At 29.9% G+C, this 13,267-nt stretch overlaps 1 protein-coding gene across 1 annotated transcript; it reads right to left on the bottom strand.

Moving 5' to 3' along the window:
- Window positions 1–3,653: 3,653 nt before the first annotated feature.
- On the bottom strand, window positions 3,654–11,766 carry LOC111612921 (long-chain-fatty-acid--CoA ligase 1-like). Its single transcript, XM_023354211.1, has 13 exons — window positions 11,612–11,766; window positions 11,416–11,538; window positions 11,251–11,328; window positions 10,999–11,133; window positions 8,020–8,102; window positions 7,796–7,943; window positions 7,653–7,725; window positions 7,501–7,589; window positions 7,311–7,427; window positions 7,083–7,226; window positions 6,912–7,013; window positions 4,997–5,068; window positions 3,654–4,929 (listed from the first exon to the last, which is right to left on the bottom strand). The coding sequence occupies exons 2-13, from the start codon at window positions 11,467–11,469 to the stop codon at window positions 4,792–4,794; spliced, it is 1,233 nt and encodes a 410-aa protein (XP_023209979.1). The 5' UTR covers window positions 11,470–11,538; window positions 11,612–11,766; the 3' UTR covers window positions 3,654–4,791.
- Window positions 11,767–13,267: the final 1,501 nt, after the last annotated feature.

Here is a 13,267-nt window from a genome sequence, read left to right on the forward strand (position 1 = left end):
AGGTTTACTGTATCATCCAGATTTACTGTAACTGTCCAGTTGCATATTTTTATCGAATGTTTTTTCAACCGCTGTGCCACAAAACTTAAATCGCTCTAAGATCTTTCCAGTGGCGTGCCGTGACATTTGATGATAGGGAAGCTGTGTTTCTATAAGAAGCCGACTGCCAGGGGCAATCAGTCAGCAATGGTCTAGGGTCCATTCGTATTCGNTTCTAATGTCGGCACGCCACTGGATCTTTCTAGATCCGCCATTATGGCTGCCGTATTGTGAAATCCCGAAAAGGAGCCATTTCTGTGCTCCGAGTTTCGAAAAAAGTTTTCTTATTACAGCAGTAAGGATAATACACTATACTGTGATGTAACAAGAGATAACTGTAATCTAAATAAGAATTTATATGTACTTACATTTATTTTGTTTTGTAAGTTCAGTTGTAATCTCAACACTTCCCAATATTTGCATAATCTCAAAGTAAGATTTAAATAACGAATAGAATTATATCTTACTAATTTAGTATTTAAATATGGTTAAAATATTAAGTAATATTTTACTTATATTTTATAAAAATATATGGCAGAGATAAGTTGATAAAAATTTTATTTTTTCTAGCCTATATCAATCAATTAAAAAATAAATAATCCCTTTTATGTACAGTGTACTCGTTTCTTACTCCTAATTTTTGTAAAATAAAATGAAAATAAATACATATAGTCAGTGCCAGCCCGAGGCAAGTTTTAGGATGGAGCGAGATCCTATTATGGCGCCCCCCTTGTGGCCCCTAATTTATACCCTTTATTTTTCTTTAACACTGAGGCGCCACCTAAAACTTAGCGCCTGGAGCGGCTGCTCTGTTCGCACTATGGTAGGGCCGGCTCTGCATATAGTCTATATCTTGGGAGGGAGACAATTTGCTAGTCATATTGGGGATATAGCCCCTCTGCCCCTTATGTGTCAGTGGTATAGCACGGTGTATAACTGTTATATTGATTAACGGCTATGTTCTCTTTGTAATCAGGCTAATCGATCGTTTTGAATAATTGTAAATTTTACTAATAATCAATTTCATTGTAATTAATTGAAATTTATAACAGTTGAGTTTTATGCTAATTAACTTATTATTGTTGTAATATTTCTTTTGTAGTCAGAAAGTTAAGTATTGGCATTTGTAATTTATGATGCAAAGTGGGTTTTTCTATATTTTGGATTAACCTACTTTTAGAAGTTTTGTGACCAGAGCCATCGGAGTTTTTCCTCGTGCCCAGAGAATACTTTATTTAACGTAGTGATTCCTGCTCTTATTACATTTTTTTTTGTTAGTAAAAAATAAACACAAAACAAGCTTTATCACTTAATAAAAAGCATGTCTGCGTACGTCGTGCGCGTAAAAGGAGCCCTATACAAAGCTCTGGACGACCGTGCTTGTAACATATTGTAATGAATAAAATCTTATTTCTTATCTTATTACAGTACATTATTGTAATGAATAAAATCTTATTACTTACATAAGCTGAGTTAATCAAACAATTGTTTCGATGAATTTAGACTTATGTACTGTACAGTATACTAGTTTATCGAGAATAGTAAACATACTTAAGGCTACACTTCGTCTACGTGCGAACCGAAAACGAAGCTGGCTGATAATGAAAATCCGAATAGAAACTAGAAATGTTTAGATCTAAATACATTTAAAATGTAATATCGTTAGCATCATCTAAGTCAATTGGTCGAATTGGCAACGTAGAATTCTAAATTAACGCTACATTGTTACTAACAGAATCTCCCATTTTTTACACGGGGTAACGCTGGAGTGAAGAGGAAAAAGTCTAATCGCTAGAAATAGGGACAAAAAAAAAAACATTCAAAACTACACGGACACTAATTTTCATTCACAAAATGATAACGTATGCATGGGCATAGCTAGAGGGTCATGATGGTCGGACGACCCCCAAAATCTTAAAGTCAGCAACCTCATTCGTTTGTATAAAGTCCCTCAGCTAATCACAATCATTAAAAGCAATGTTAGATAATTTTACTTAGTTCTATAATGTTTCTTAACTTTTAAAATAACAGAACTATTAATAATACAAATGAAAAAGTTAAAGATTCCATGAATCAGTTATGTAAACAAATATTGTTAAAAGCAAAGTAGTAGAGATTATTATTAAGGTGTCCAAATTTTTTACAATGAAAAGGAGGACACTAATAAATTGAAGGAAAAAATATCTTAAATAAAAAACATTTTATTCATTGCAACAATAATACACTATAATAATCTCTACTGCATGCGTAGGTGCCATGTCGTGTTCAATAAGAAGTAATAAACAAAGCCGTTTGCGTGCGCTCCCTAAGGTTTTCCGTGCGAAGAGCGTCTCATAATTGCATCTCGTCGCATTGTACAGAGCCTTGTTGAATCATGTTAAATACAAACACGTCATATCACATCACACGTAACGGATCGGTTCGGCATTGATTGAATACGGAAATTTACAGATTAGTCTTCAAATATCAAAAAGGAGGACAGTTTTCGAGGAAGGACAGAACTTACAAAAGGAGGGCGATTAGTCACCTCTTCACACTCAGTCTCCCACAAGATACACACGAAGGGTATACGAAATCGATAAGGCGAGAAACTTTCTAAAGTCACGTGATTCGATACATTCAAATTCGATAAGCGAAATTTACCAAAGTAATTGGGGTATTCCAGATTTTGTTAAGTTCGCCAAGCTGTGAAGTACAGCTAAACCGGAATCAGGCAGGCGTGTCCAAAATACCATTCCGGCATCTACAGAACTTTGTGACAAAAACTATAAAACAATCACTTTCTAGTTAAAAGTAAAAACATACCGGTAATAGCCATACGTGTCGACGGCCGGATGGCCGAACGGTCAAGGTGGCATCCTACCACTCTGGGGAACCTGGGGTAAAACCCGTCCATCACCATCCGGCTTTTCTTTTATCACACAATCTTTTCCTTTATTGTTCGAAAGGTCAAAAGATTAACATTTTATTCTATTCGTTCTGCACTTATTCTAATGCATTGTTTCGAAAGCCTCGACGAATAGCCTTGTTTTCTGTTCAAGATCACTGAAATTAAGCTTATGCGAAATAAAAATTTAGTTTATAATACACCAAGAGTCACGGAGTTTTTCGTATTTTCATTACGTTTGTAACACCTAAATATGCGCCAGTTCTCGTTAAAACGTCCTCCCTACGTGTCGAGTTGCAGTATACAAATAAACCAAACTACAGAATTTGATAAACTTTCGTTTTGTCGCAAATAAATTTTCTGCAGAATTCTTTGACCCTTGTGCGTTAAAGAATGCAGGCTGAATGCTTTATGAGCTCGATTTTAGACTTCAAACGGTTCAGAATTGCGGAAACGTCAAGAATAATAAATTAGTGATCTAACAACCGATACTGTAAACTTGCACTACATGAAAGTTTTTAAGCTAATGCCCTAACGTAAGATTAAAATAGAACACAGATGAAATTATCAAGCACGTCGTTTTTGTGTTATCCTTGCGCCCGTTTCGATCTCTAGAAGCTGAAACTAGTTAAAATTTCACGAGTAAAAAAATTTTATCATCATGGCGACTTTATTATAAAATTGTTAATAAACAAGTCACGGTAGTATTTTAACAACAACAAAAACAAACCAAAAAAAATCTGGTTTATTTTGGAAAATCCTTCACTAACAGATTTGTAAACACCAAAAAACTTTTTACAATATAGAAAACTTTTGAATATTTCCACTAGATAATTACACAATTACAAAAATTTCTTCTACAGAGTTTTCAAAATAATTCTATTAAATGTAAATTTAAAATTGAGTGGAATCCATACAAAAAGCAAGCAAATAGTGAACCGTAGCATTTAGTGATTCCACAGTTGCATTAATCACTGAAGAAAAATATGTTAAATGGTAGTTTCTTTAACACTAAAAACATTAGATTCAAATCTTATACAGTCAAATAACAATTACATCTGGGAATTTGATACTTAATTCTGAAAAATGACAACTAGTGGTGCTTGTTTTTGTTGACTCTGCTCGGGATCTGTGCCGCTGGGAGAATATCTACTCCCGTCGGCACACGAGAACGGGTAAATCCATGGCTAAGCACAGTTTCTTGATTGAATATCTGATGAATAATACACAACTTATCAATAAATAAATTGAAATGAAAAATTTTAGTGCTCCACTGTTAAACATCTGAGCAATGCAATGGAGGCAACAACAGATTGCAATCCACTTTCCGTGTTGCTAAACTCCGCATTTGTATCTTACATAGTCATATTTTGAATATTTTAATATATTAAATTTTCTTCTGACTTCCCCAAAAGACAAAGTACATAAGTTTATTGCACGGCTTTAAAGTCACCCAAGGATCGGATAAAACCAGAGTTTTACAAAAAATGAAAGACTTTTCCTTTTGGAATTTCTTTTTTTACACCCTTCCCAAATTTTTAAAGACCCAAATTACAAAAATTTAGATTTGTTGTCTTTTCATTAATTGTCCATATTTCCACCCTAAAGGAGATGGAATGTATAAATAAATGCTTAATGTAAATATTAGCCATTACCATATTTTTTGGTGCAGTGCACAAAAAAGGTTAAACATATCAAATTTGGCAATACAAGATCTAAATCAAACAATATACAAGTTAACAGAAGTCTTTTCCATAGATTCCAATATACAAATGCATGCGTCACACCCAGAATGAGATGCACCTCCGGCCAATTATCTGATGCCTCGAATCGGTTCTCAGTTTCTTTGACAAACACTTCAAATTTTAGACAAGTACACGATACATGGCTTCTATCTGAGGCATAAAATATTTTCGGCACTCTGGTCGTTTGGTCTTCAGAGTGGGTGTAAGCAAACCGTTGTCAACAGAAAATGGTTCTGGATGCACGTAGATATCTTTCACCTGATTAATTAATAGACAAAATTAAAAAAAAATGTCTTTGAAAACTTTAAAAATTAAAAAAACTTACCTGTTCAAATGATTTCAATCCAGTTTTCTTTCCTAGACTAACGATGTTATCAAATATAAGTTTCTTCAAACTCTAAAAAAGAAAGAGAAAGGGAGATACTTTTTAAAGGCCATCAATTTATGAAGCACAATATTATTCTACTCGTTTTTCAAATTTAATGTTTAAGTTTGTTTTCTCCAAATTTTATCCTTGTTTGAATAGATGGTTGGATAAGCCTGCCCTAAACTTTTTTCCTAAAGGGTCAAATTAGAAATTTAGATACCTTTTTTGTGGCCTGCTGAATGTACTTTATATAAATGTATACTTTTAAAAAATTCAAGATGTGAATATATATACGTAATTTGTTCTTAAAATTTGATACAGTAATTACAAAAAAATACTGTATTATTGACAGTAAAAAAAAATTATACTCATACAAAATAAAAATAAATTCAATGTGATTTTTGACATAATCTTTTATAATATTGTCGATATCTGCTTTTATGGTACTAGTATTAATTCTAAGAATCTTAGAAGTTAGTTAAATGGGAATCATTGAACTTATTTCTTTCAGCAGTTTTGATGTTTTTCATGCATGAAAAGAATTGTTCATAACAGTATACACCATAGGTGGACAAGCAAGAGTTCAGTGGGAACCGAAATTTAGGTTTTGCAAAATGCATGGGAGCTGCAGTTCTGTACCGCAATTTTATTATATTGAATTTTTTAATATTTATATTATGTTTTATATTAACATATTTTCACAAAATTGTGGAAATAATTTCTGCTTTTTATTATTATTTTTACAATTTTAACTTTCAGCAAGAGCCGCATTTGCACATGTCTGATATATACTATCCCACATAACAGTTCTCTAGATCGGTGGTCTCCAAAGTGGGGTATGCATCAAAGTGATACTTGGGGGTATGTCAAGTTTTCCTTCAAAATACTGTGTGTGTCCCCTATACAGTCATAATATTGTAATTCTAATTCAAAATGTAAATTTGTAGTTTAATTTAAATTTATGTATATTGTTTAAAATAATTCAATTTTTGACTATACATACACAAACATTACAGCGGATAAAACTTATACAGTAATTATTTTGGTCTTAGGGGTACACAATGAAAAACTTTGAAGATCACTGCTCCAGATAAAATAGTTTTCTAACACCAATTAGTCATTAGGGCATCAGTATATCCAGTGAAACGAGAATTAGTTTTATGACACACTTTACCAAAATAAATGAAAAGATACCTAAAAAAATTAAGGGTGCAGTGGGCCACATAAAAATATTAAGTGGGCCACAGTGCGGCCCATGGGTTGGACATCCCCAGTTTAGGGGTTAAGAATTATGGAAGTCTTTTTTATTACCAGTTTTCAGGCCTTGATTTAAAAATTGCTTATGATCAACATATTATATGCAAAAAATTTATAAAAGTTGAGTATATCTGCAGTTGCATAGCAAGACTTATAGAAATTAAGTTTGCAGAAAAAGATATTTTTACTAAGCTTCAAAGAAGCATGACTGACTTAAATAAATCTAATATTGGAATTGAATGTCACTACAGAAAGACCAATGACAAATTAACAAGAATAATTAATAGAGCCTCTTCTAGAGATCAATAGGTCATATCAAAAATAGAATAATTCAGAATATCATTTGGAAAAGTTGACTTTCAATGTTCAAAAGTTTTCAAAAATTTATTGAAATTATATTTTCCTTTTTAAACTAAACTAATGTTAAGTTTAAAAATATTAAAAATTCTAAAATTTACTTACATCTGAAATGCTATTAAATTAAATATGGACTAGTTAATTCCAATTGATGTGTGATGAAAGTATGTTATTTGATATCTCTTTACAATTTAGCTTAATTTACATTGAGACAAACTAATGTTTAAAAAGCAAAATGTAGGTTTGAAAACAAGATTACCTTATCACCACACAATTTATTCCAGGGTTCCTGAATATTCTGTTCTTTAGCCCAAGATTTTACTACTTCACTATCTGGCACAACTATAGCAACAAGACACGACTGAAAGGGAATAAAAAAAATTAGATTGATTGATTTCCAAAAATTTTTCACTTAGATTTCCTTAGATACCTTTAAGCTTTCTCCATGAACAAAGATTTGCATAATATAGGGACTAGATAGATAGATATTCTCAATTTTTTCAGGTGCAATATATTCACCTTGTGCAAGTTTAAATATATGCTTCTTTCTGTCTACTACTTTTAATGCACCATTCTATGTACATAAAAAAAGGAAAAGTATAAATTTCATAAAAAGCAGCAAAGATCTAAAATTACAAACTGAATTTAGAATACTTACAGGGAGCCACATTCCAATATCTCCAGTATGTAGCCAGCCATCTTTGTCAATTGTTTCTGCAGTTTTTTCTGGATTTTTTAAATAGCCTCTAAATATGTTGTTTCCTTTGATACAAACCTAAATAGAGACGAAAAAGAAATTAAAATTTTTAACCCTAATTATATAATTTAAAACAAAAATTTTTCCTTACTTCACCCTTGTTCTCTGAAGCATAATATTCCATTTCAGGAACATCAACCAATTTAATTTTGCAGCATGGTATTGGTGGTCCAACATGTCCTACATTAAAAGTCATAATTAAACAAAATACTTAAGAAAAACTCTACTCACAGTAATACTTACCAGCTGTATAATCTCCGTGAACTGTTAAAGTACATGGTGCAACACCTTCAGTTTGACCATATCCCTCTACAACCTATATATTATGAAAATTAGTATCTACTGTAGTAATAAAAAACAAACAAAGAATCTTAAAAAATTCTTACAACACATCCAAGAGCACATCTAATAAAGGTTAACACGTTGCTAGCCAATGGTGCCGATCCACAAACCAGCAATCTAAGCCTTCCTCCCATACCTTCTCTCACTTGTTTAAATACAAAATCCCAAGCTGAATTATTCCTGATAACCAATCTAAATTTAAAAAGATAGCTTATAAGTCCTTAAAATAAGTATAAATAGATTTCAGCAGTATTATAAACAACCTTACCGTTTCAATTCTGACTGCTTTCTTTTCATTGCAAAATTTAAAAGAAACTTTTTTGCAAAACTTCCACTTACTGTTGCCTGAACCTTTATTAAAAATAATTATTCTGATTAAGATTGTACATAGGAACAAAATATTTCAACTAGATTCTTTCAAGTATATTTTATAATTAAAAAAACTGCTGTAATAATTATTTTTTCTAAAAATAAATAGAATGAGAAGATTTTAATAGACTGATAACTGATGTTGGGTATGCTGATACCAAATGGACAATAGCAAGTTGACATTTGAATCATCAAGATGCTATCTTTACCTCTATCTATACAAATGAAACTATTTAATTTTTTCAGTAAATTTTGTGAAATCTGATTGAATCAAGAAGGTTCAATGTACAACAATAACAAATTTTATGCAACTACAAGTCAGGACCATCTGATGCTTTTTTTGGTACATAGTCTATGTGCCAAAGAGTTAAATAAGAGTTAAATATTTAAACTTATTTCTTACAGTTCATTTATACAATGCAAATTTAAAAAAAATATCACTTTCAGGACAAGTAAAACTTTCCATTTTTAGATCCTGAGATTAGTCACTTAAATACAAGAACTTTCAAATCCATAAAATGCAAGTGTTATGCCAAAATTTAGATTATCCAGACCTAATGAGATCCAAACTTTATACAACCACTAATATTTGTTGGGTGAAATTGAAAATCAAAAGCATAAATTAATTGAATAGTTTGTGTTAATTTATTAGCTATCCTCTAACTATTAAAACATTGATGTTGATTTTTGTAGTGGTTTCTGGATTCTTGTAACATTATACAAAAGCATTGTTCAGAAACTTAAAGCAGTTGCATTGATTTTACATAAAAACTTAATATCTGATTAACAAGTATTAAATTTTTTGTCTAAGCTTGGTCTTCAAAACACTTCAAAAAACCTTATACCAACAAAATGAAAAAAAATCTTTCATTCCACAACTTCTTTGACATTTTTAACAAAAAGATTGAACAAACATCACTGAACTAGAGATTGAATTATAAACTAAGAAATGTATTTAAATTAGCTATGTGATCACATGGATTTTTCCCATGTAAAGCTATGTCTATTATAGTAATTACTTTTTATGTAACTTCAAAAACATGTATTTTTCAATAAATAAATATCTAAAAACAAGATTTAAAGGATTATTGCAAGAATAAAAAATTTATCTTAAACACTTAAACAAGCTTATATATTGCAACAGCATCACAATTCTAACATGCAATTTTTAAATCATATTTTTCAGTTTTAATTTAAAGTATATGCTCTCCACCTCAAATTTGTATTATGTGATGTCTTGCCCCTGTACACCATACTTTTCCCATTAGGAATGGAGTCATGCCAGTCATCTAACTCCTTTCAGGGGAAAATTTTTTGAATTGAAATAATTGACTTCCAATTTGCATTGAAGTTCCTATACATATAGTTAATTGGAGCCTCTTGCCCCTAAGATTTCCACATCTGGTCTTTAATTTCATTTATCTAACACTGAGATTAAGGAAAGACAGATGGACGGACAATAGTGAATTTATAGGCCGACAATTTTTTTTCAAATTGCATCCAATGAAAGATTAATAGCTTAATATAAAGATTTGCTGGACTACTTACTGAAGATAAAAACTAATAGTAAATCAGATTACAAAATAGTAAAATAGAGATGGAGTACAATAAGCGACCAAAATATGGGAAACAAAATTTTATTTTATACCCTTCATTGCTCAAGAAAATAAGGATTTAGTATTTTAATTTTCAGAATAATGCTAAATTTTTTCTTATTTACACCACAGAGGATTAATTCATAGCAAGCTGGAAGAATTTGCTTGGCAAGTAACACTGATTTCATTTTTCTTGCTAACTTAATATGAAAAAAGAAATTAAAAATCTAGAAAAAAAATCACTAAAAAACACTTATTCATAAAATTTTACATTTGTTTTTGATGTTATGTAAAAACTTCAGAATTAATACATTAGTCAATATATTAATTAAATCTCAATTGAAAAAACCTTACTCAATATAATCCTAAAATTTTTAGTATATATTATATTATTCATGAAGATTACAATGTTACTTTTTGACTTCACAAAGTGTCTGAAGAAAAATTATCCATATTCAAGGAAAAAAATTAAATATCATTTTAATATAATGCTCATTAACACTTCATCCAGAATGAAATTTAAATCTTATTAAAATAATTTAAATTTCAAAGTAGTACTTCCAATAAAATTGGAGAATTAAATAGATAATATTATATTAAACATACAAAACAGTAAAAATTTTAGTGCTTAAGAAAATTCAAGCTAAAAACAAACCATATAATATGGTAATTAACATTAATACTTTAAGTGAAAATATTTATCTAAATATTTCTCCTTATGATATTTTAAACATAACTAATCAGACTTTCAAGAATTGGAACATTTTAGTATTAATAAATAGTAATGAAATAATTGTTTTTCTCAAAGTTTTATTAAATTAAAATACTTAAATTAAAAATGAGATTGAAAAGTATTTAAAATTATCTGCTGAAAGTTATTCAATAGTAGTATAACTTTAAAATCAAGCACTATTTTAATAAATTAAGTCAAGTCCAAGTTAAAAATTAATACTTTGTTGTTCAAATTCAAAAATACAAGTCTCACCTATCTAAAGTAAATCTGCTTAAAAAAATAGTATTGAATTTTTTTGTATGTTTGCTTTATAATTTCATTCTTTTTACTAGGGTGTTCTATGCAGACTTCAAAATTTTGCTAATTAAAATTTATTTAAAGTAATATATTGACCAAAAAAAAGTTTCAATAGCTTTGCTTCATTGAACAGATAAACTTGAGCATATGAAATTCTCAATTTACTGAAATTTATTAGCTTTGGTTATTAAACTAGTAAGTTTAATCTGACTAAGTCCTAATTTTTTTTACAGTAATTGATTTAATTTGGTACCTTGTCATAAATGCGATTTAACACTCTTGGAACTGTTGGAGATATCGTTGGGCGAAGTGCTTTCATATCTTCCACTAATAAGCGTATATCACCTTGATAAAATCCAACTCTTCCTCCAGCAATGTAAACTGTTGCCTGTAGACAAAAAAAATTCTATAGTTAGTTTTAATTTCATCTAAAATAAAACTAAGGATTTCAAGAAGCAATTTTTAATAAGAGGAATAAGCTTTAATATTCCAATTAAAAACTTACTTCACAAACTCGTTCAAACATGTGCGCTAATGGTAAAAAAGACATCATTACATCATCACTATTTGGAGCATATTCAGCCTATTAATAAAAATTATAAAGTGAAATTCTAAGAATATAAAAATTCCTAATGACTTAAAATAATCAAAAAGAAAGGTTTGAATTTACCAGTTGATAAATAGAAGCACTAACATCAACAACTACATTTCTGTGGGTCAACATGACTCCTTTGGGAGTACCAGTTGTACCACTTGTATAACACACTGTTGCCAAATCTTCAGGTTTGGGAGGCTTCAAGGAAAAAAAAGGAAGTTAGGAAAAAGTCTTATTCTGATTAAAAATTCAAAAATTATCAGATACTTACTACTGCTTCAAATGGATTTGTTTTACCTAATTCCTGTAATAAGAAAAACACTTAAGAAAAAACACTTTAATATTAAACATTTTTTAATATTATTAAAAAATGTTTAATATTAAATAAAGTTTAATATTAAATAAAACAATAATTGACATTTATGAATATTGCAAAAAGTTATTAAATGTATGGAAAAAAAATAAAATTTAAGTTTGATGAAATTTTCTTTGTTATTATTTCTTTGTTTCTGCAATGCAAGTATTGCAGAAAAATCTGTAAATATAGCTATGTTGACATACTATTTTTCCCCTATATAGTTAGAAGTTATTTTACTGAGGGGAAGGTTTATCTTATAGCATTCCATTTTTTATCTGGAGTAATTGTTGCAAGAATGGAAACATACATACAAATGCAAGGACCCAAGTCTGTCCTCTGACATTCTAACTTAAAGAACAGTGTTCTCAATCTGACAATCTTCTTTCTTCAAAAAAAATTTGTTATATGTATCATCATCCAAGGAGAGAACTTCTGCAAAGTATCAAGCAGAGGATCACCTCAGTGGCATGAAACCCATTTAATAAGCACTTTGAGACTACCTTGTCCTAAGTGATGCAGTATCAAACAATAGAAAAAACATTTTCTGCACTATAAATGTAGATGAGGCATCAATGCCTCGTTTCATTCTATAGTCCAAATAATTGAAAAGCAATTCCATTCTATTGCATTCTAGGATAACAATGGAATTAGCTTAAACTTCAATATTTGAAGACTGCTATTTTGAAGAGTCTTGGCATATTGAACAAAAGTATATCTGACAATAGTGACAATTTCTTGGATGCCATATAATCGTAAAGACTTTCAAGTAGGAACATCTCTAATCTATCCTGCATTCCAAACCTTGTTCAAACTTGGAGCAGACCAATTGTTGAAAAAATCTACTAGGTCCCCAGTTCAATTTAGTCAAAAAAAAAAATTAAAACAGGCATAAATGCTTCAGAACAGAACCAATATTTTTGCAAAATAAATTTTTGAAAAATTTTGATGTGCTGGGACAAGACTGCCTCTTGGAAACCTATTTTAAACAAAACATACCTAACTGAATCAATTCTTACAAGAAGTTAAAATAATTTTGTGGCCAGAAATTTAAATTAAGCTTCTAAATAAAAAGACCCAAGGCAATAAAGCTACAAACCAAGGCTCCTAATACGACTAACTACACATTAATTAATGAAAAACAAACATACGATTGAAATAAATATAATCGTTTCTAAATATATTAACCATCATCCAATATTGGGAATTCTTACTGAAATGGGTAAATTTAATAAAAATGTTTTCAGACTGAAAATTATAAGCACCTACCACCATGCAGTTCAAAAACAATTGAAGATTCCAACAAATTACAAAGGAAACCATATAAAATTAAAATGGCAAATGTAAGCAGGGCAAGTTTAACACATTTAATGCTGAAGTAATATGGATATAGGTTCACATTATCTGCAGAAAAAAGGGTAAAAATAATAGGCTGATTATTATTCTTTTCTTAAAAATGCAATTTATTGGATTATGTTTAAAACCTCCAGCATTTAATTATCTCTCTCATATAATCAATTTTATTGTTTATAAAAAAAAATTCAACAATTGTAAATGCTTACAAATTAATTT

The sequence above is a fragment of the Centruroides sculpturatus genome, unplaced genomic scaffold (assembly GCF_000671375.1).
Source record: "Centruroides sculpturatus isolate CEXI.00-Female unplaced genomic scaffold, Cexi_2.0 scaffold1886, whole genome shotgun sequence".
Classification (NCBI taxonomy): Eukaryota; Metazoa; Arthropoda; class Arachnida; order Scorpiones; family Buthidae; genus Centruroides; species Centruroides sculpturatus.